The sequence below is a fragment of the Anarhichas minor genome, unplaced genomic scaffold (assembly GCF_050575085.1).
Source record: "Anarhichas minor isolate MPS153535 unplaced genomic scaffold, ASM5057508v1 ptg000049l, whole genome shotgun sequence".
In the NCBI taxonomy this organism is placed as follows: domain Eukaryota; kingdom Metazoa; phylum Chordata; class Actinopteri; order Perciformes; family Anarhichadidae; genus Anarhichas; species Anarhichas minor.
In genome coordinates this window covers 3,774,942-3,799,466 of record NW_027466495.1, presented here as the reverse complement: position 1 = coordinate 3,799,466, position 24,525 = coordinate 3,774,942, and the positions used below count along the sequence as shown (strand labels likewise).

Here is a 24,525-nt window from a genome sequence, read left to right as displayed (position 1 = left end):
AATATCATCCGTCAGTAAAGACGTATGAGATATAGAGAAATAGTTCAACATCTTGTTGTTTTTTTTCCTTCCTTGCCAAGAGTTATATGAGAAGGTCGATACCTCGCTCAAACCTGTACAGTAAATATGATGCCACTGCCAGTAGCTGGTTAGCTTAGCACAAAGTCTGGAAATGGGGATGCGCGAGACATAGTGTTCATTCGTAAGCTTGGACCTGCTGCTGGTAGGCAGAGATTGTTACCTTTGGATGACGCTAGGCTAGCTGTTGCCTCTTGTTACCAGCCTTGATGCTAAGCTAAACCTAACCAGCTTGCTTTGACCAGTCTGCAGTAGGCTACAGTCGACGCTTCAATTTTGATTGTATAGAAATGTAAAATACGACAATATCCAGATTTCACATAGCTGCTTATTTCCCCCAATTACAAGGGCATGCATGGCAGCAGCATATCGTAATGCAGTTATCCTGCCAGAGACTATAAATGGATGAAAATATGACGACCACAGGTCTCTGAAGTCGTATTGCAATTACTGTTTTGGTCCGCAGCCCAAGGCCTGGCACAGTGCAGTACAGCTGTACAAATCCCTCGGCTCTCCTCTGTTTCTGCTGTCCGGCTCTCTGAGTCTGAGGATACGCAGTCATTTTGTGTGCGTCAGAGAATGAAACCCGCCTCTATAAATGGTGCTTTATTGGCTCTATACATTGACAAAGTGGAAGATGTCTCTTTCTTCTGCTTTAACTCCCTCTCTCTGGAATGAGACTTTTCCTTGTCAGCTGAAATATAGATATTGCTCTGTGTGTCTTTCTTCTCTCTGCTCCTAATAAAAGACGGAGATGTAAAGAAACTCAGGCCCTCTGTTACTATACATCTCATTCTGCCTGTATCGGTGCGCTTTATTCACCCGAGCACATTGATCTCTCTGCTGCATCTCCCCCTCTCTCTCTCTCTCTCTCTCTCTCTCCCAGTGCCAGTAATGAGGTATGTGTAAGTGTGGTTCCTGAGTGACTGTGCTGCAACAATTATTTCAAGCCACTCTGGGTCTGCGTGGGTCAGCTAAACGTCCAAATTGTGGTTGTAAATTCTGTCCATCTGTGGGTTATATTTAATGTGAGCCGTTTGTATCCTTACGCCCGTGTGTGTGTGTGTGTGTGTGTGTGAGACAGAGAGATCTGTTTGTGGGCTGTACATATGTAGATAGTGAGGCGGATGTTGCATTTGTGGGCTTAGAAGGAGCTGCATTAAACCCAATAGCCAGGAGGTCCTTGGGGAATCTTGTTGCGTGTGTTTAAAAAAAGGATACTTGAATGCAGGGGTCATGAGTGGCTTCTTTTTAAATGTCGCTTAAGACTCCGACATGTTTGGGGTCATATGCAAAGACACTCTTGGCAAACAAAAAGAGAAATAATCTTTCCACACAGTTTACATTCCTTCACTCGCTACCTTCCCTTGGGGACATTAAACAACGACAAACGCATCTAAAGCCGCTCCAAGACCATATTACCACATCCTCCTTTCACTGAATCCTTCCAACTAGCATTCCTTTCTACTAATCTCTCCCCCCTCCTCCCTTTTTCTTCTGTCAATCTCCCCCCCCCCCCCCTTAAAAAAAATAAGCAACAAATGTAGTAATGAAATTAACTCCTAACAATTACATCTCTCCTCTCTCATCCACCCCCCCCCCCCCCCCTCCTTTTGTTAATTTAGAGAGCTTAATTGGCGTGATAATACTTTTGAGGCAAACAAACAACAACAAAATAGAAACGGAATGTAATTAATTTCAACAGTTGACTTTGTCTCTCTGCTCTGATTGTGTGTGTGTGTGTGTGTGTGTGTGTGTGTGTGTGTTTTGTCTGTTGAAGCTGAGATTGTGCAGCGGTCTCCGTTATTTGAATGTGGCTCTTTAGAGAAATCTTGTCTTCAAAAGAACTGCTCTCGTTTCTTTCATGTGATTCATTTGCAGAACAGGACTGACTGATTGCTTTCTTGACTGTCTTGTCTCTCTATACGATGCATTCTGTTGCTGCAGCTACCTCAGCACGCTGTGTAAAACGCTCAATAAAGACGGCAACGGATTCTAAACCTCCCCCTCTTGTTTATCCACCTGTCGCTCCATCTCTAGACCAACATCCCGTTCCTCCAGAATGTGTTCAACAACCACCAGTTCCTCCACTCCACCGTGGACACCCAGTTTATCGACGAGAACCAGGAACTCTTCAACCTCAAGCCCACCCAGAACCGAGCCCAGAAGCTACTGCACTACCTGGGTGAGTGCATACGCAGCACACACGCGCTCAAATGCTGCGACGTCACAGCTGTGTTTCTGACTGCCTTATATCTAGTGGTAAGTTCAGTCTGTTTCAAACTGTACATTCAACTCGGCCTATATTTAATCAGCCAGGATTATAGCTCTGAAATATCCTATGAGCTATCATTCCATGATTGTTTCTGTGGCTTCCACAGTCGTTTATCCAGCGTTTAATCAGGAAGTAACTATTAGCTGAGCTGATCGTGGTGATTCCAGTGAGCGTACCGCCAATGCAAAACAACATTTTGTCAGTGCAGAATTATGACTTTCTGGCTCAGACAAAAAATGACAGACGGCTATAATGCTTATAATGGATCCAATAACAACATTTAAATCTGAAATCTGGGATATTACAGTTGGAGGATAAAAACCAGAGAGGGAAGAAGTGCCGAGCTGGTTTGTATACGACTCAAACTTTAAACCGGTGGTGTTTAATCCAAGGTTCCACCAATTGGCAGACAAAGAAAAGGTGTCATGCTCTACAGAACTGCATCTGACTTGTATTCTCTTTTTGTATACTTCAGGTCATGTGATGGTAAATGGACCAACCACACCCATCCCAGTCAAGGCCAAGCCTTCGTCCATAGACCCCGTCATCCCTCCTGGCACCATGGGTATGTCAATCGCATGCAATTCAGCCAATAGCGATGCAGAATTCACACTCTTATCACACGTTATTATGCCAACCCAGTCACCTCCTTTATCCCCTATCAAAATAAGATGTTATACCCTGCCAAAGCATTTAAAGCAGTTTGTGCAATAAAGCTTCAGCAATGAAAAAAACTGTGTAGCTCTGTGTGCAGGGCAACGTGTCAACAAGACCAGCAACTGATAATTGAATATTGTCTTTGCGTTATTCTTTTGAAAGCATCACTGGCCAATGTTACCATAATAATGCCACAATGCATCACCCTTATTGCATGTATTACATTTGGACTAATTTAGCAAGGCACTGCAAGGGTTAGGGGTTTCATTTCTCCCGGGACTCCCATGCTAAAAATGTAATCCGTGGGGCACTTTGGATAAAAGCCCCCGCCGAATGACAAATGGGCTGTCGACCAGGCCGATAGCTGTAGGCGGAAAGGCCTTCCTAAATGGCTCAGTTTAGCACTCGGGGAGGAAAAGGGTTTTGGCCCAGAGTGCTCCGCTGAGCTGTGAGTACAGGGACGAGAGGGTGCAGTTCATTGTTCGTGAAGGCAGAAGTTCTATGCTTCTCACCCTGCTCTGCACCAGCAACCCTGGACTCTCTCAGGAAAGGCCCAAGGCCAAGCTGGGCTCTTTGACGAGCTTGTTGAGCCACTTGGAGTCTCTGGAGTCGAGCTCTGTGGGTTTTTTTTTTTTTCTTTTTCGCTCCGTTCACTAACTAGAGTGTCTTCGTGAGTTTTGAAAGGTTAAACTAAGGCTGAAATATAAAAATATTCATTTTGAAATGACGATTAGAGGTGCTCGTTTTCTACAACTAAATATGCTTTTTTTTTAAGTATTGAAATGTAGAAAATGTGTCTTATCTGTGGCCATTTTGCCACTGCGCTCCCAGGTGTATTTTTTTGTGAGTTGGTGCAGACTGGCATGGATTTCTGCAGCTGCTTCTTTTGACAGCAACAAAATAGTGAGCTGTATCAATTTGACATGTTCATCAGCACCCTGTTCTGCCTCAGCACATACCCCAGCGTGCCCAGTAAACACCAATTTATAACAAAATAATGTGAATAATATGAATCCTAATCGGGCATAACTAATCAAATCTGACATCTAAAAACCACGCACAGTGGAACGTAATGGAGTAGAATAGGACAATCTAATCTTCCGTGTGTGAGTCTGCCTGTGAGTGAGTGAGCGTGCGTCTCTGCGTCTACCCACCACTTGTCTTCTTGTGGAAATCTTCTGTTCACGGCTATCATTGCCCGTCCCTCTTATTGCAGCAGGCACACAGTATTGACTCTTGAAAATCACACACTTGCACATGCACTGTACTGAGCAGGTACTCTATAGGCAGAACCCCCCCCCCCTTACTGTAAGCAGCTGATGAAGCAGTTGTATGCAGCACAGGCACGCACAGAGGCATACCTAAAGCCTAGTAATGAGATTTGTAATGTGCTTATATCCTTTCTTTCATTCGGCGGAGGGATTGGGAGAAGAGAGGGATTAGGGCTGTATTATCACACTCTGTGGATGGATGGAGGGAGGGACAGGGGCATGGAAGGAGAGGAGGGGGTTCGGGCATAATCCCCATATGTGGAGGAAATCGCCACAGTGGCGGGCAGGGAGATATACACTGACGGAGATAGATGCATGAGAAAAGAGGGCAGGATGAGGAGTATTACTGTGAACAGAGAGGAGCAAAGATCAGAACATTGTCATCTCATAACATCACACCTACAGATAAGGAGAAAGAGGAAGGGTGACGAGAAAGGCTATTATCCCGGAGTTCCCTCCACAGCGAGGAGAGAGGGCAGTGAAAGTGTTCCTGAAAGACAGGCCGAGGGTGTCCTGACACAACATGTTAAGTACTGAAAGCCATTATTTTCTAATTAGGATTTGTGGTCTAAATCGTTTCCCTGTGAAGGCTGATTGCTGGTGCTTCATCGATGGTGTAGAAGTACACCTTGTTCCAATTATTGTCTGGATTTATTTAATGGAGGACATGTAGAGGTTAATCACCAGATGCCTGTGAGCTAGCTTTAGGAAGTCTGACTAATAAAAAAGACGGACTACTTTCCTCCTCCCATTTGTGAGCTGTATTTCCACTCTTCGGGTTACAGTAGAAGGGGAGTTTGTAGCACAATATGCTAAATCTGTGCACGAATGGAATTAATGTCTTGAATAATTTTCCTGTTTCTAGTTTGTGACGCTTTCATTAGCCATCTTCAAACAGAAAGGACTGTATTTATTTCTTTGTTTTGCTTTTGTTTAGCTCCAAAACTCATTTCCAGGTAGCTTAAAAGGAGTCATAAAGAGTCTTAAATGTGGCTTTCTGAATCCTCAAGATACTGTGCGTGTGTACTGCAAGGTAACTTTTTTTCTTCTTCTTTGTTCTTAAAACATTTCTTTCAATTTGTTTGTTTCACACCTCCAATACAGCTATTTTGAAGAAAACAAATCCCCTTTTTCTTGAAGCTGGTGTCAGTCAAAAGTTTTCCAGCAGGCAGTGTTTTAGAAGTTGTGGCAAATAGCAAACAATAACTAAATGTAACATACATATTTGGTAAAGCTATAAAGAAAAGGATATATTTTGTGAATTCTAAATGATTAAACTTTTCTGTAGCACACAGTCTTACAACTCTTTAACAAGTCTGCTCTTAACATGTTCCGGCTTAATTGATTGGCTCTTCCAGCACACCTGACTGTCATAAAGCATCGATTAGCACTCCCACCAGGATGTGCCAATTAAAAGTTCCCTCAACACAAAGATACAAGACATTTACCTGTCTTCTCAGGAGGCAGATGCCAGCACAGGACGGTGACGACTCAAGCTGTTATTTCTCTGAGATTATCTTCTGCACAAATTGCACATAAAGAAGTGCCTCTGAGCATTGTGGCTATCGCTCTGCCTGGTCACATTAGCCGGGGATGAGTTGAGTGTGAAGAGAGGGCCCAACGAGTGAAGAGGTATGAACTGACACCAGCCTGAGATAAACAGGGGGAGACGTGAGGGCTCAGAAGCTAGGTAGTGGGAGTGGGGTGTTTTCAATGCAAAGAAAAGTGTGTGCGTAAGTGGGTCAATTGTCAAGCACAGCATCCGCTTGGGACTTCTATCTCTTTATTACTTTTTGTTTCTGCACTGCACGATACGACACACAAATCCACTCGAACGCTGCAACTGCCTCTCTCTTGGAAACGTATCGCATGCACAGGCCATTGTTTAGTCCCAGTAGTCCCAGTACACGAGACCTAATTAACTATCCATTATGTTAGAGTGGTGTAAAAAAAACCATAGAAAGCACGTTTGTGTGAGAAATGGGAGGACTTTGAGAATGAATACTCTTCTTCTGTGTAGGTGTGCGGGGTGTTCTCCACTCAGCCGTATTATACGCAGATCTTGATAAGTTCAAAGTGTCTGTATCTATTTGCTACGGCGGTGTGATTTCACAGAGCTCATCTAGGCCTCGCGATTTACTAATCTAATTGATTGATTATTGTACACACTGCAGCAAAAATAGATCTCAATTCCACCTCCAATATTTGATTGCCTCTGGTTGTGCTTGTGTTAAATTGCAAGGCAAAGAGCAGGATTAGCATAGGAGGGTTGGTTCAGGCAGAGCCTGTAGGGAAAAGGTTTCTACACTGTTTAATTTGTTTGTTTTGAGAACTACTTAGTTTTTATGAACTGGAAAATACGGCATTTGTCTTGGGGATTCCTCAGCGATGGATTATATTCCTCCTTGTGGAAGCTTTTAGCAACCGATAGCGGTTATGCCGACATGTTCGGCAGTCTTCATCCTGGGTTTCTCGGGGAGTGCATGCTACAAGGTTTCTGAAAAACTCTAATTGAATATTGCTCATGTGATGTACCCGTTTCTAGCTCATACACAAGCTTGCATAGCTCTTGTCTTTTTGTTAGAGCAGCATGGCTCCATGGATGGCAATGTTGATCCATCAACGTTGTTCCAGGCTGAATTATCTGTAGGATGGATTGCTATGAAATTATTTATAAGGCATTCATGGTCTCCAGAGGATAAGCCTGGCATTTTATATAGACGCCACCAGCAGGTCAACATTTTCACTTCTCCATTATATCGCAACAGGATGGATTGGAAGACATTTTTTTACAGACATCCAGGATCTCCAGAAGATTGATCATAATAACTTTTGTGATTACCTGACATGTCCTTTTTGTGCTATCGTTTGAGTTTCACTTTTTGTGGTTTTCAGTGAAACTATTGGATGGATTGGATGGATTGCCATGACATTTGGTACAGACAAGCGTTCCCCACGGGACGAATCATAATGACTTTGTGCCATCATCAGGTCAAAATGTTATTTCTGCGATACCAAGTACCTGCAAAACGAATGACCTTCCCATGTATACTTTGTGTTAAGTGCTAATTAGGAGCTGTTAGTGTGCATTGACTAAGAGCTAGCATGGCTGTAGGCTTTGGGTCTGGGGATATTCAGCAGACATACTCGTTGGACAATTTTAAGACTCATGTTTTATATATTTATATCGGGATATATAAAACATATCAATATGCCAAAGAACATGGATTCTTAAAGGGTACAAAATATAGAATTCCAATGTAATCCATGTGGAGCTGCCTCCACACTTGAAAATAGAACATAAACGTATGTCATGCTCAAATACGGTCATCACGACAGCAGCTCTCTGATTGCTGGTGTAAATTTGGGACCTAAAAACAGGGTCACAGGCCTGATAAGGCTGAGAAATTAGAGACGCATGAAAAGTGCAATAGCAGCCATTCTGGATCCGGTTTGCCTTCGGGTGGCAAACGTAGAGTACCGAGCTCAGTCACTGGGATCTTTTGTTTCACTAAACAGTAGCTGCTTACTTTAAATAGAAACATCATGGCCGAATGAGTCACTGTTAGCAGGAGAAATCCATTTTTACAAATCGGTGGGTGGTGTGTCTAATAAGATGGCTGCTGGGCTTGAGTTCTCGTTTAATTTTCTAGTTGATCTACTTGAGTCAAGTGTTGTCAAAAGCACAACTTAAAAGAGAACGCTGTGTAAATCACTTGGCTTACCTGCTCGTCCGGGCTACTCGAACATCTTGTGCACTTGGTCAAAACAATTATCAACAAAATCTGGTAGAATTTAGTTGAACATTTCCTCTTGATTTCTCACAAACTGCTATTTCACATATAACCCGTTTCCCTTTCATTCTCCCCCTGTATCCTTCTTCTCGACATTAATTCTCCTTTCTCTCCCTCCTTCGCTAATAGGCGACCCTCCAGTAGGTTTCCGGGACGTGTTGCTGCGTGACGGTCCCGAGGGGTTCGCCAAGGCTGTCCGTGCCCACCAAGGCCTGCTGCTCATGGATACCACCTTCAGGGATGCCCACCAATCGCTCCTGGCCACCAGGGTTCGGACCCACGACCTGAAGAAGATCTCGCCATTCGTCAGCCACAACTTCAGCAACCTCTTCAGCGTGGAGAACTGGGGAGGTGGGTGTCTTTTGTGCTGAATGACAACATATGGAATCTTTTCATCGCTGTGAAATAGTTCCACAAGTTATTGTTTCAGTACCGATTAAGCAGAAGGTGCTGGTTGGCAGAGCTAGGCCAGCAGTTTCCCACTGCTTCCAGTCTTCAGGCTAAGCTAACTGTCACCTTGTTCCAGCTTTATTTCTTAGCGTAGAAACATTAAAGTGGTATCAAATTACATAGATACAAGAACCTGCAGCAACACCACGATTTGACACTCGGAAGATTCCTAGTAATGAGGAAAGACCCACGATATGTGATCTCATACGAGCAGTCATGATAAGCCTGAATTTCCCTTTTCTGATGGTTATCATTTTAATTAAAACTCTTTCTGTATGTGCTCCCACGTTTTAATGCTTCGTAACAGCGATGCCTGTCCTCTCCATTCTCTTCCCACTCTCGCTGTAGATCCGCTCCGTGTTTCGTTTGTGACAGTGATTGTACCTCTTTGTTTTTCTTCTTTGAGCTGTGAAAATCATGTGCCATTTGAAAGCATATCTCGTGCCTCCATCGCCTCTCTCCCACAAGTCGGTCTTCAGCGAGTTCCCTCAACAGACAATGATAGTACTTCTTGCCTTGCTCTTGAATGAATAGAGAAAATCACCCGTTATTGAAACCTCGTGAGGCACGAACAGTCCAATAGAGTCCCTTCATAATTTGCAATTACTCTGAAATTGGCCAGAGAACAAAAACGACGTGCCTCATGTCTGAACAGTCGACGACGAGACCAATTATCAACACTTCTTGATAATGGTCCGATGTGAAGTGCAATTGTTATGAACTGGTTTCAAAGAGTAAATTCAGCTCTCCTTAGGATACTCACATTTGTGGAAGAGATATGCCCAGTGAACCTCTTGAGGTTGAAACATTTAATTTAATGCTCAATTATAGAAAACCACTCAGAGCGATTATGCTTATTTTACTTGGAGTGCTTTCAGTGGATCACAAGAACAAACATAAGAACCGAGCAACAAAGGCCTGAAGTAAAAAGGGTTTCTGTTCTAGTGACTGGTGCTCATCGTTAGATGGTTAAACAAAGTGAGAAAAAAAACAAAAAATGCAAGGAGAGAAACTCTCCAGTGAAACCTTTTCAGTGCTTTCGAAGGTTGAATTCCTCCTGCTTAGCTGATCACGACACACGTTCATTACTGTGGGAGAGCATATTGAGCACAAGTCACATCAAGTAACTCTCTACTCACCTCATGTTTAAACAGATAAGAAGGATATTTGGATATGACTGCCGTCTTGACGAGACTGACCAGAGAAAGATGACACCGGTTCAGGTTAGCCGTGTTTGAGGAGTTACATTAAAAGTAAATCTTTGAAGAGAGCCCGTGAAAACCTCTCGGTGAACTCGGTTCTTCACTCTGCAGGATATTGTTAAAAAGGTGCCACTCTACTCTCTGCATGTCTCATTATACTGTGCGAGCCAGTTCTGAAAGGGGAAAGGGCTTCCATTAAGGGACATACATTCCTTTTTAACAGTTTGTTATCTTATATTTGAAGACTTTAAAAAAAAGACTTGCGTCCACCATTTTTCAGCACACATTAAAATGTTGTTTACCGTCATTTACAGTCATGCAGCAATAACAGCACCTCTCTGAGGGCTTTGCTCCTGAGGATCCTATCACTCTCCGACAGCGTCTCCCTGCGTCTACACACAGTCCAGCGGGGCCGATAGTTAATCTCATAGCACAGTAATTCATGTCTATATGTTTTACTAATGAAAGAGCACAAACTCAGCTTTCCATCAGGTTCTTCATCTGTGTGAGAAACAGGAAACTGTCAACCAAACCTGATAGAAAGCATGCGTTGAGACCGCTTCATGGTTGAGCGTTCAAGATGTTAGTTTAGTATGAGCTTCCTGTTTGCTAAACCGAGCCCTCTCATGGGCTTTGAAAGCCTAAACCAATGGCCCATTGAACTGTACAAAAGCCGGAGAGATGCAGTGTGGTAAGATTTTCTCAACTAAGCCTCAACATCAATGATTCCAAAGATACATTTAATACGGTTTTGCCATAATGTCACCACTCACTTCAACTGACTATTCTGCCAAGCACATGATCATTCTAAGCTGAGCTGACAATATGGTAAAGACTCTTAATGTGGGCATTTGCTACAGTGAAAGCTCAAGGTAAACACCGTAGAACAGTCTGGCCCCCGAATCGAATCCAGTTATGATAAAACGACGAGAGAGAGCGCGCTGAATACATCTTCCTTTTGTGTCTTTCCGTCTAAACGCTCTCATAAAGCTGTGGATGTGTGTATTGCGGTGGGAGTCGAGTTTCGAAAATCTTCCGTCAATGAAAGCTCTTGAAGTTCAAACAGTGCTCTGTCTTCATAAAAAAGTCAGAGCGAGTGAATATATGCATGCCTCTCTCCCATTTATACCACGACAGCCATAGTACATCATTGAAATCACGCGAAGGAACGGGAGTCAGACGCTTAAACACCTCCTGACACGATGGTTCTGTGATGGGCCGATGTTAAAAAGAGAGCGAACGAGTGAATCAGCGAAGAGAAATGTAATATGCTAGTGGATCCTCTTGAGCTGTCGGTGCCTCCTACATGATGTGATCATGAGTCAGAGAGCACAGAATAGTACGTTCACGATGATCTAAACACTTAAAGGCGGAATTCATTCTTGAGATATGATCCCTCTGAATCCCTCCTGCATCTGCCACCCGGCCTTTTAACACGAAGTTCAGCTCAGTTGCTTGTTTTTCGCTTTTCTTACACACAAACATAATCCGTGTTATTTTTTTACAGCAGCTCTTCTACTCTAAAAGAAGCCAAACCAGTGTTCACGAAATACATTTCATCGTGGGTTATGCATTTATTTCCCCTTGGTTTTATATATTGCCTTTTACGAGTCTCCTATCTACTTCCATCCCTTTTTTCTCTTTGAAGTGTCGGGCCCAATCGGACACACCATCGGGTGTTATTTTCTCACACGGCTCCTCCAGAGCATTACAATACTGCTTTCACAGGATGAGTGGTTACTCCCCTTGTGGAGCGTATACTTCGTGAGGGGAAATTATAGGAGTGCCTCTTTGATAAGACAACGTTGTAATCTTTTACCGTCCCGTCAGTATAATGTGTGAATATCAGACCGTTTGTTTCCCTCCCCCGACGTTCCCACACACACTAGTTGCCAGCCACGCTCTCGCACGGTATTGATTCAGGTTGTGAAACACGAATCGGACTACCATGACGCTGCAGTGGAAAGGTTCAGCTCTAGTACACACTGTCCCACAAGGACAGCTTGTAATACCTTTAAACAGCTCCTCATAAATCACTCAACGGCCATAGGAGGATTAACTACCATGCCTCTCTTGATAGGACGTCCCTATACAATACACCTTTAGTACAAAGTGATCAGAGATAGAGAACATTACACTCGGCTGTGCTTGAATCACTTCCCCGAAGTGAATTGCTAAGGGAGAGGACCATGCGAGTATTGAACACAGTTACCCCTATGCAAGAATGACACTTCTATAGAGGCAGAATGAGTCATTGGAGATGTTAGGCCTGTGAATGCTCTTTTAGGATTAAGTCCCTTCCTGATATAGTGTTCCTCCCTACACCATGGACGATACAGTGAAATTAATTGGGTCACATAGTGTATCTATATGGTTCCTAACATATATTTCACAGTTGGCAAATTTATCTGATGGTAATGCGGCAGATTCCTAATCACATGTTGGTGTGTGTGTGTGTGTGTGTGTGTGCCCTGCCGTTGTGTAATCAGTGTTTCACAGAACCGTTGCATGTTTTAAGGAATATGAGCTGTTTCCTGGTACGGCACAGGCAGTGGACACTAAACACGCCAAGCCTGACCAGCACGGGTAGCAACGGCAAATCAACCAATCCAGAGCGATTAACTGGAATCGCAGAGACATAAACATTGATCCGACGAGATAAACTGTCTGATGCATCAGGGCCATACTTGCACACTTAAGCAAAAAATGCTGATAACTGCAGTGTGTGTGTGTGTGTGCAACTCAATGATTTAAATTATAGATGTTCATGATTTTTATTTATCATGGGCTTTCCTTTATTGGCTCAAGAGATAGCAGTTTTATAGAACTTTATTTTTCCACCAGGGGAGATTTGGATGAAGTAAAGAGTTTGTCAATATGAGAGCATTTAGTGTTTATTATTATTGAGTTCTGTATAAAGTGTACTCTTACCTACCATGCCTACAGAAGATGTTACAGGCGTATATATTCCCGCAGCACCTTTTCCAGGTTTTTCCTCTTTTCTTTCGTTAAACATTACACGGGGTGTTGAATTCATTGCAAGTGTGGGCATTGCGTAACGGGCTTGTTACCGTCTTTCTCCCCGATTTATTTCAGCTCATCTTCGTGACAGATTGTCGGCTGCCTATCTGCCCGGTGCTCCTGCCTAATGTTCCGATATTTGGGGCCAGCTGTCGGCCCTCATTGCCGTTATCAAATTATTAGAGCAAATTCTGCTGAATTCTTTGTTCAGCATCACGTTTTTGATATCTCACATGCTATAGTACTACTATGTTTAACATCAGATAGGATTGCTTGGAGGCATTTCTGCTCCAAATCAGTGGTGTAAGAGATGCTGACGCTGCCTGAAATCTAAATCGGGGGGGGGAGGAAATTATAATTGATTTAAGGGGAGGGTATCCAGACCAGGGCATTCCTGCTCCTCCCAGAGCAGGGAGCAAGCAATTGCGCTTAGTATTCTCTCTGTGTCCAACTGTACGAGTGCACAGCAAATGAAATTTAATGATGACAGTGTTGGATCAGCAGAAAATCACTGGAGGATTCCATATTTCTGGCTGATATGATAAACGGGTATGAGATTCGCTAATCTACTCCCCCAAGAAAGGGAAATAAGAGATTGCTATCTGGTTTTTTTTCGCCTCTCCCACTGAAAGATTTCTTCGATTTTATAGTGACTTCAGAATGAAATGATGAAAGTGCTAGAATGAACAATGAATGTGCAAGTGTCATCAGACATTTCATCTGAGCGCCCATTAGTGTGCATTATGTGTGCCGTCTCTGGGTGTGTGTGTGTGTGTGTGTGTGTGTGTGTGTGTGTGTGTGTTTGTGTGTGTGTGTGTGTGTGTGTGGGTAACGCGATGAGATTGAAATATTCGTTTTGGAGTCTAAAATTTAGATCAAAGTTCGGAAGACGGATGAGACTTCAGATGACAGCTAATAATATACTGCTACCTGTGTGTGTGTGTGTGTGTGTGTAGGGGCTACCTTTGATGTGGCCCTGCGCTTCCTGTCAGAGTGTCCATGGAAGAGACTCCAGGAGCTGAGAGCTTTGGTACCAAACGTTCCTTTCCAGATGCTGCTGCGTGGGGCCAACGCTGTGGGCTACACCAACTACCCTGACAACGCCGTCTTTAAGTGAGTCACTCGTACACGCACATTTCATACTTCCATTTTCTAAAATCTTAATCCAGTTGTGAAACAAATCAGATGTTTAAGGGGCTATCAGGCATAACACCGAGAGTCTTATCATGAATATGTACAACTGATTTTGTATTTGCTTCCACATCCATACATTCTCTCCACTAGAACTGAACACGCTGACACACACAAAGTAGAGCTGTGAATGTAGGTCACTGCACACAATAGGTTCATCTGCATTGTCTATGCATGCGTTGAATACTATGTACGCTGAGTGTAGTGTTTAGTATGTAGAATACAGTCAACTTCATAATTTATTATTAATAATTTATTCATTTTACTAGAACATTTACCATTGAGATTCAAAACCTATTTTTCAAAGATCAAACAAGAGACATAAAACAACACCGCAAATTTTTGTGTGTTGAAAACATGGAATTTTTGTAAAACACCAATTTGCATAACATTGTCTTGAAGGCAGCTTCTGCACATGGTTTACTCTCCCGCACGCACCTGTATTACCGTGGCAGTCTAGCAGCAACCTAACAGCACCATATGTGACATTTACATAAGCACAATAACACAAAATCATATTTCTCTCCATTGTTTTAGGGTGATAATGTCATGAAATATGATGACAGACATTCAAAGCTTCATTCGAAAACCACAATAGAAGCATTTAATGCAAAAGACGTTTGATGAAGCCCTGATGTCAATAATGTAGATATTGGTTCCTCACTATAACTGTTGTCCGAAGGTAATATGTGGAATTGTTGTTTTGATGAGGTGATTTGGCAAAATGCATTGAAAGAGCTGGATGTGTACATCATTATCGGTTACATGATCATAAAAGTGATTGTTGTTGTCTAGTGATGTGATGAAAGTCCATATGTGCTGGACACCGTGTGGTGTAGGAAATCTATCAATCCTGATATTCACTCTTATAAATGAAATGCTTATTTCCCCTTCTCCTTTCATTCCACTTATGTTCTAACTATCGGTCTCTATTTATACCACACATGAAGCCCACACGGCTGCTTTGTCTGTATATCTAAATGTTCTGAACAGCAGCTACCCACAAACCACACAAGTGACACACACACATTTAGTCAGGTCAATTCGGTGGACGTTTTCCTGTTGCCTCTTACCACGCTCGGTGAGTTCCACACATTTCGCGCACACACACACACACGTACACACATCATTGATACAGATGTGCACTAGAAATGTGTTTAGGGCCATAAATACCCCGCTGCCTACACACATGCATACACACGCCTTTAAAACTTTTCCAAATGAATTCACAAGTTACCTCGATGATGTGGATGACTCGTGTATACAAAAGCGCACACACACACACACCTGCATGCAGTTCCACGGACACACACACACACACACACACACACACACATGCACAGTGCAATTCCCCTCACCTCAGATAAATTAGGAGTGGCTTTATGACTAATGCAGCTGTCCCCTTCTCCCTCCTTCCCATTGAATCACGCACACAGACCTCCCCTATCCTCCCTATTTTGTTGCTCCCCCTCTCCTATCATATAGTCATTATTTATCCCCACTCTTATAACTCCCTTTTTATGCCTCCATTCATCTCACCGCATTACACACTTCCTCCCCTCTTCTTAACTCCCTCTCTCCATCCCGACTGCTCTTCGTCTCCCTCTCCACCCCGCCTCACTCTGTGTCCCGTAGGGGGAGCGCCATCGAAAATGCGCACATGATTGTGATTAATGGCTTTGATCTGCTGGCCCAGCTCTCTCTCTCTCTCTCTCTCTCTCTCTTTCTCTCTCCCTCCTCCCTTCTTTCCGTCACTCTCTCACCCTCGACGTTTTCAGTGCAGCAAGAACCCCGCTGCCAAGTGGCCCAAGTGTCTTCATCAACTAAATCAAATCAAAGTGTCATTTAATTTATTTGTATTGATTTAAAGTGCATGTCACAGGGTCACAGTGCAGTACACTCTGCAGCAAGGGGGATGTACAATTTTATAATGTCTAAAATGGCTGGTCGATCGCGAGCTAGATCTTCTTGTCACTTAATTTGACGGAAAAACAACTTTCTGATAAACATGATTCACATAATGATTACATCAGCGCTGAGTCAGATATGTAGGACAGTACAGTGTTTCTGATTTGGTGCCAACCAGCGTCCATGAGAGAGCACTCGCATTGTAGTGCTAAATAAACACCGGACACGCAGACGTTGGACTGGTAATCCTCTCGTGGCACAACATTAAGTGTGTCTGTTTATTTGCCAAAACAAAAGCTCTGTGTGTGGGTAAATATTGTATTCACAGTAACACAGCTACAGTAAGCACTCGCCCCAGTTATGAAAAACCTGATTAAGATACCGAGGCCGAGGCAATAATAGGAGGGATTTACCACGAGCAGCTTGGATAATGAGGCGGGTGTACATTCATCTCCAGTCATTGTGGGCTCCTGCAGGCTGTGTTAGCTCACTTTTCATGGAAATAGCGAGGATGTTGTATTAACGCAGGTACAGCGATATTCATGAGTGGCGATACGGAGGTGGATATAAACAGCTTATCCCAACCCCGGATATGCACTATTATGTGGGATACACTGTGCATGGAGACAAACTCATTATATGTGTGAGAGTAAGAGAGAGAGTGTGAGCAGTCTCAGCAGTCTCTATTCTATTTCTGACTCTGATTTGAGGGTGGATTTTATGTACACGACTGTATGGGCTTTTGGCTCACATCGTTTTGCCATCCTTCCGCCCCTCCTCCAGGTTCTGCGAGGTGGCCAAGGAGAACGGCATGGACATCTTCCGCGTGTTCGATTCCCTGAACTACCTGCCAAACATGCTGCTGGGCATGGAGGCTGCCGGAGCAGCAGGTGGCGTAGTGGAGGCTGCCATCTCGTACACGGGCGACGTCTCCGACCCAATGAGGCAGAAGTATTCTCTGGACTACTACGTGAACCTGGCAGACGAGCTTGTCAAAGCCGGAACCCACATCCTCTGTATCAAGGTTAGGAAGTAGAGCTAGGAGCTAGTGTTTTTAGTGTGTGCTCTGAGAGTTGTTTACTGCTACGAGTTCTGCAAAAAAAAAAAAGCCAATATTTTTCCTTCCCTGTGATAATCTAAAGAGTCTGGCACTTATTGTTTGCTTCTGAAATCCCTGCCCATCTGCCACCAGAATCACATACAACCAGCTGGAAGCTATCTTTGCAAGTGTTTTTTTTCTGATCAGGCTTGTATACGCAGTCCTCTACACATGTATGTCATCATAATCAGGGCCTGCACTAACAGACTGGCTGTTTACACTCTAATGCAGCACACATACACTTTCTTGTTTGCGGTTGGTTTAATCTAAGGTGAAACGGCATCGGCAGGTAAGACATTTAAATTGACTGATGAAATTCCTGATGCGATTACGGTTATTTAATGGCGTAAGCGAGCTGCAGAGTGTGGCCACTTGTTCTGCAACAACTACCAGTACTACTTCTTTTTATGTTTCAACTGTCACTTTTGGTGCTGCTGCTACTAAAATGCCAGAATGTTGGCTGACATTCAGCCACTGGCGTTTTAATAATCAACTCCACCAATGTATCATGAAGAAAATCCCTTTTACACAAAGCACATAAATGCATTTTAATAAGCATTTTAATTAATAAAAAAACCCTCAGGTTTTAACTGTTGAACAAGGAGGGAAAGGTTATTTATATATTCAATTATTACATTATTATGCACTTGCACCTCAACATTTTTCCCATCTACTGTGTGTATGGCCCTTCATAGGAGGCAGTTTCTGATAGGGCTGTGAACCACTCAGAGTAGGTCTGGTCGTTCCCCCATGTCGAGTGCCTCAGTATGACCCTCTTAGCTGAGGTGAGAGCAACCTTTAAGCTTTCTTCCCACCCATTCTCTCATGTCCTTTTAGGCTATTCAAGAAGCATAGAGCAAAGGGGTAAGACCAACACCAATATGCAAGCTTTTTGTCCACGACACCCTGCTAATAAGGCTACGCTAGGACAATTGAGGAACATATGGACACAATCACCTTGTTCTCGCAGAGGTTTGAATGGCTCAGTGCTGCCCTTTTTATTCTCACAGGTCTCCAGTAGAGTATTTTAAATTGAATAAATTCAGACCTGGCATTGCTCATTGGATGAACACCGCTAAAGTATTTTGTTTCTTGCTCCTATTGAAATAACGTGTATGCTTGAGCCTCTTATCTAAATGAATAGACTGATAATACTCGCATTGAATTAATTTCTTTATTCATGCATGGCAGAATATTTTCAGACGTGAAATGATAAACTCCCGCTCTACTAAAGTGTGAACCATCACACAGCAGTGGCAATCTCATAAAAGGCCTGCACAGCTAATGAGGTTAACATTTAAAAGAGGAAATGAGCATGAATTATAACTTCATGGAGTGCAATGATCACCAGAGGGAGCGCAACTAAACATCTAAGCTCTCTCTGTGAATTTTCTGTTAATATCATTTAAGCTTTATTTTTATAATCATCCTCAAACAAGTGTGTCTCTTTAAAACCTCCACATGTGTCATTATTGTGCTCCAAGTTATCATTTCTCAGTACATATTAGGTAGTTGTTAGTAACGTTTTAGTAGAATTGATTAAACATATTAAACGGCTTCAATTAACACCAAAAAGTGGCAGTTTTATCTTCAGAAGTCAGCTTTTTATCAGCAAAGACACAATGATTATTTGGAGAGTTTCAACAGCAAGTAGTCCTTTATGAGTTGTCATTACTTAAATGATTTTGGTGTTGTGTTTGTGAACATGTTCCTTTCTGCTTCCATTGTTTTGGAGCTGTTTTTACTCATCCGTTTCCACCAGATTATGGGCGCTCTGTGGTCTGTTCCAGCTTTCATGAGAAGCCTCAGGCTTGTGCTGTGTGCACGCTCTCTCACTAATGCAGACTAAGACAGGTGGTTGAAATCAATCTTGTTCAACCAAGTCCAGGACTCAATATCCAAAACTGAGATTTGTTACAGAAAGCCACTTAAAAACAGGATTAAGACATCTGGCAAAGGGTCTACTCCTGGGTTAGTTTATACCCTGTCAGGGATTCCAAGCAAACCTGTTTTAGCAGTGTTTAAATGATGGGAAAGAGAAAATACCTGGTAACGTATAAATGGGAACCTCTAGCATATGTGTATATCAAATCATGTCAAACATCCCCTTTCCTTTTTCCTTCAATCCTTTTACCCCCTACCCCGTTGTGTCTCCCTCTCAATCTCTGCATTGCCAGGATATGGCCGGCCTGCTGAAGCCACAGGCCAGCAGGCTTCTGATTGGCTCTCTGAGAGACCGTTTCCCGGATGTACCCATCCATGTGCACACACACGACACAGCTGGAGCCGGCGTGGCCGCCATGCTGGCTTGTGCTGAGGCTGGAGCCGACGTAGTGGACGTGGCGGTGAGTTACTCATCATAAACATAGACATTTTCTACCACTTGCTGCAGTTTGCATTGTGTAATGTAGTGAGACAAAGACGGAACAACTCTTACTGCGTTCACTGACGCATGCTGCCGGCATTGGGAGCTACATTACAACAATTGGCTGCTATTTGCAGTTCTGGGCCATTCTGCTGTTCATTTCTTTATAGCATTTTATGAAGGAAACAACTGAGCGTGGATCAGACACTAAAAAACATATTTGTGTATCAGCCCCATTCGCTGTCTCTTTCGATGGGAAATTGATGTTTTCATGCGTTCTTCCTATTAATCATCATCAACCATGTATATAGCATTGATCCACCAAGCCGTGGACCCACATAGCAGACTTTTACAACGATCAAGGCTCTTAGTCAAACAGTATTCATATTGAATATCACTCTCTAGGTCGACTCTATGGCCGGGATGACCTCTCAGCCCAGCATGGGAGCCATGGTGGCCTGCACCAAGGGGACCAATCTTGACACCGGTAAGCACCGCGTTCACCAACCTGCCAGCACCAACAGTATCACAGGGTCCCATAGAAGAAAGGATTTGTATTGTATACACATTTGTGGTACTTAAAGGGGGCATAGGAACACTATGAAATGTTATTTCTCTCGTCTCATTAGTTCATTTTAATAAAATTGTAAAGAGCCGATTAGAAAGACTTGTTGGAATAACCACCTTCATATATCCTCTGTGAAAGTAAAGGAAGAATCAATATGCAAGTTTATCAATTGGCACAACACCGCGCGGTGCTTTTTATTGCCGTGTCGAACTGTTAATGAGACAGAACGTCTCTTAGATCACACGGTTCGCTCAGAAGATTTCTTAGTGTCTTTCTGAGACTCTCCTGCTTCACATTAAAGGGGGAAAGAAAATCAATCATCAAATCAATAAATGACAGAGCACATCACTAATTATGGCCCTCAGTCAGAAAGCCCGGCTCAGTGATAATGTACACAGCCAATTATGAGAGGAAGATGGAAACTGAAGGGAGACGTGGGCACTAAAACCTGATGCTCTGTTAAACAAAACAAAGAAATATTGGTTGTAACCATGAATAATGTGGTCTTATATTCATCATGGCATGCTCAAAAGCATTTTGACTAACGAGCAGTTCTTCACGGAGCATTTTAGGGGCTTTTTCCCCAAGACATCCTTGACATGGTTGTTGATTATTCATTTGCTTCCCCGACCCACATTCTGCCAGCTTCTATCAGAGATCTTTCGTTCGCACTCTGGCCCTCCACAGCTTTATTCTACCTTCTTAGGAGGTCGACAGATGGAAGTGGGAGATGGATTTAGCATGTTCATCCCCCTTTGGGTTTGCTGTGGTCCAGTGTGTTCTGCTCAATGTAATTTTCCCGATCTGTCTCTCCCACCTCCTGATAGCCGGCCGGGCTCAGCGACCTCGGCCTCCCACAGCAATGGGTGCGAAATATATTAAAGCAGCAAGATGAGAAACCGCTGTTAGAAATGAAAGGAACACGAAACAGGCTAAAGGAATTAAAACTGATGTGTGGTTTGCTACATAGTTATGTAGAGTAATGCTTTTGGGAAAACCGACTCGGCTCTACTAACTAGATCTGACGGCTCATTTCCATTACGCGGGAATAGCAACCTGCTAATTCTCTACACGCTACATTCAAACTACACAGCTAATGCACAGTCTACGGCTGTAGTGCAGGACACTATCTGTATTATAAGCTGTTTAGTACCATCTAAATGCAGATGTCCTCCTTGTGTTCAGACAGTTTCCTGCCTCTGGCCATCAGAGAGACATTATTTCAGCTCGGTTTTTGATTATCATGTTGTCTTTAGAGAACACCCCTCACTAAAGCCTGTCAATGATTGGTTGTGTCCCATGGTAAAATATTTATAGGAAACTAATTCCCAAATTCTCTTTACACCCTCTGCATGTTTATTCATGCGTTCTCATAGAAACCACGTCACACAGTCTGGAGTGGTTTCTGCCGGTCCTGGTATAATAAATGGGAAAATTGGTATCCGTCGTCATCGAACCTCAGAATATTGAAACGGTTTAAATAGTAACTTTAATTCCAGGCTGATGTAATGAAATTGGGTCAGAAGTGTCTGCTGTTGCACCACCTGTAACCACACCCACCAGTGATGTCATAGTGTCCTGACACACCCTGGAGTACACTTCTACATCACTGCAGCCAACACATCCTCACGTCCAACATAGTGAAGCTTGGGTTAGCTCGTTGCATGCATAGTGTCTTTTCAAAATAAACTTCCAATGTGGATGTATTTCATTTTTACTGATGCGACAAACTACTCGGTTAGGTTTAGGTAACAGAAGTTAAAGGCTGTAAGGCTAACTGTTTGTTATGTAAGTAAGAACGCTTGTTACGTACATAGGTTACGTAACAGAAGTAAGGTAAAATCAATCAATGTAGTCTTGGTTTCACACTCGTACAGCTTCCACTCCCACCCGCCCGACGCAGACCTTCTCAATCTTTACACTACGTCACTTGCTCTGAAGGTCTAATGCTGACGCAGATGGGTTTACATTGGAGTTATTTGAGAGCCCGGTGCATCTCATCCAGACGTTAAAGGGTGGGTCGGTATCAGGAGGTGTGCAGTTAATCCACCGGTCAACAAAAACAAGATTTTCAGCAGGTGTTTCTCTTTAAAAAAAACAGGCAATGCTCCTTGTATTTCTGGGTCAGTTTTAGTTGCTAGCGCCTAATATCCGTGGATGAGTGGCCAGAAAGACAATAGGATGTCACATTTGTATTTTGCAGTGCAGCTACAGTGGTGTTGGAAAAGCAGAGGATGAGAGTAAACATCAGTGTTGATGGTCTCTCAGGGCATCCTTCAAAGTGAATTGTTTTCTTTTCGAGGCTCATTGCTAAATACTGCTGCAGAAACAATCATACAGGGGGGGGGGGAAATGTGTCACGGAAGAGCAAGACAATTCTGTAATAGGCCACAAAGCAACACAACAAGAAGGCCAACAAGACAAGTTGTGTTTTGAGTGTGATGTGTGAGCTGTGCTTTGAAAGGAAAACGACTTCACATTTAACCCTCAGGTGATCGCAGCAGCTGCACGCCCGTTCTCTCGAGCTGGCAGATATTGTTGTGGGCCATTTCTGAAATAACTATGAAGCATCAAAAGTATCCGAGGGAGAGGAACTCTCTCATCATTTAAACACTGTCCAAGTTAGTGACGGAATATCAATTTATGTGCCTACAGTTCCCGGGGAAAAAAAAACAGCAGAGAGAGAGAGAGCGAGAGAAAAACAAGGTCATCAAGAGCAAGAGGTTTTCAAGTTTGTCAGTTTATTCATGGAATTTCAATTTTACTCACTTGAGACTGAAATCGGGAGGATGTCTCCCACACACACACACACACGTGTGCATACTTATAGTGTGTCCTGATGTGGCCTTGGTACATGTATTATGCATACACATGCCGACAAACTCCTTCCAAATTCCTTTCCACCTTTAACTTTTGTGCTCGTCTGTTCCTTTCATCTCTGCCTCTCTTTTTGCTCCCCCCCCCCCCCCTCCACCTCCATCTTTCTATCGCACTACTTCTGCAATCAAGCAGAGCACTTGGATACTTCCACACCTTCCTTAGTCTGACCTTAGTCTGTTTACTGCTTTCCCTCACCCCCTCCCCACTTTCTCCCATCTGTTACAAAGCAGTAATCAGTGGTGTGCAGTTTGCTCTGCCTTTTCCTATCACCCCCGCTTCTCTCACATTGTCTCTCCATCCTCCTCCCTCTTCCCTCCCTCTCACTCATTGACAAAGCAATTAACAGCACTTTACATGCCTCAAAACTCCCTCACTCTTTGCTCTTTCCCTTCCACTCCCCCAGCGTCTCCCACAATACCCCTTTGTCCCGAAGAAACGGCGCTTCTCCCGTTAAGTCATTTGTCTTTAAGCTGTCACTTTATTTATTCAGTCAGACACGGTGTGCGTGCACACACACTCGTGCATTTCAAAAGCCATACATATTCAACAACACGCATGCTGTTGAATGACACACATTTAATTGGTCCTTGTGTTTATTTGAGGCGGCATTTACTGCATCATGCGTGGATTTTATTGATGTGGAATTTTCAGCTGCCACAACAATGTAGCAGTCTGAGACGCAGTGGTCATCAGGCACACGGAGGGCTGTACACGAACCACACAAAGCATGGATATTACTATACGCAGGCGCCAAGCACTGACCCCAGACGGCGGAGCAGGCGAGCCAGCGCATTAAGCTTCTTGTTCACCTCCCTCATCTCTCTCTTTCTTCATCTGTCAGCGTTCAATTTTCCCGTCTTTTCTCCATGAATTCTCCCATGCTCATCTGTCTTCATCTATTCGTCTTGGTTAGCTCTCATCGTCTCAGCAAACACAAACTGTGTCTGTGTGTGTGTGTGTGTGTGTGTGTGTGTGTGTGTGTGTGTGGCTGTCTTTCTACATCTGTCTGTGTAAACAATGCGCGTATGAAGCTTACCAACGCACATATGTGTGCGTCTCTGTCTGTTTATGTCTGCTAATGAGTTGTATATTGATGGCACTTTGTCACCGCCAAGCAGCCATCTGAATGACATATGTGTCTGCATGTGCTCGTGTACCTGCGTGTCTGTGGTGTATATATACACACATGGTAAAGTGGTGGAGTGATTGATGTAACCAGCAGCCCAGAAGAAAACAATGCCGTATTTCCCTCCAGCGTGATTTAGCAAATGTCAAAATCCACAGCGTTTGTAGCTGTGCTTCATATTTATAGAATACAGGGTGAAATACACCTTTTCATCCCAGAAGGCAAGTTAGGTCATCACAATAGCAGAAAATGATGAAGATAAAACACAATATTGTTGTGCTCGCTTAATTATGTTGAGTTTTCCGGCTGGTTGAGAAACACGCTCCTGCCATCAGTCCTCGCCGAAGCACTTTCCTGGTAATTGAAGATTCAACTTCTCTTTCTGATTTTTGCCTTTTTGCTTGTGGACATCTTTTCAGGCAGATGCTGTAGGTCAGCTGCCTCCGCACCAAAAGGCCCGGGTTTCAAACCGCACTCTAGAATACATTTACAAGCAGGATCTGAAATAAAGTTATTTTTCCTTGCCTGCCACTGTGGCCGGTCACTGAACATGTCTGCCACCCACTCAGTTTTTTGTCTGCCACTTCTGAAGTCTATGGTAGCAGACGGGACAAATATGGAATACATCATGTAAGCTTAA

At 43.4% G+C, this 24,525-nt stretch overlaps 1 protein-coding gene across 1 annotated transcript in view; it reads left to right on the top strand.

Moving 5' to 3' along the window:
• Positions 1–24,525, top strand: part of LOC142971688 (pyruvate carboxylase, mitochondrial-like) — a 131,289-nt gene that overhangs the window by 76,810 nt on the left and 29,954 nt on the right. Inside the window, exons 3-9 of the mRNA XM_076112307.1 lie at positions 2,119–2,263; positions 2,829–2,918; positions 8,205–8,426; positions 13,705–13,861; positions 16,631–16,871; positions 19,124–19,291; positions 19,717–19,798. Of these exons, the coding sequence (XP_075968422.1) occupies positions 2,119–2,263; positions 2,829–2,918; positions 8,205–8,426; positions 13,705–13,861; positions 16,631–16,871; positions 19,124–19,291; positions 19,717–19,798 (1,105 nt within the window). The remainder of the gene's footprint in view (positions 1–2,118; positions 2,264–2,828; positions 2,919–8,204; positions 8,427–13,704; positions 13,862–16,630; positions 16,872–19,123; positions 19,292–19,716; positions 19,799–24,525) is intronic.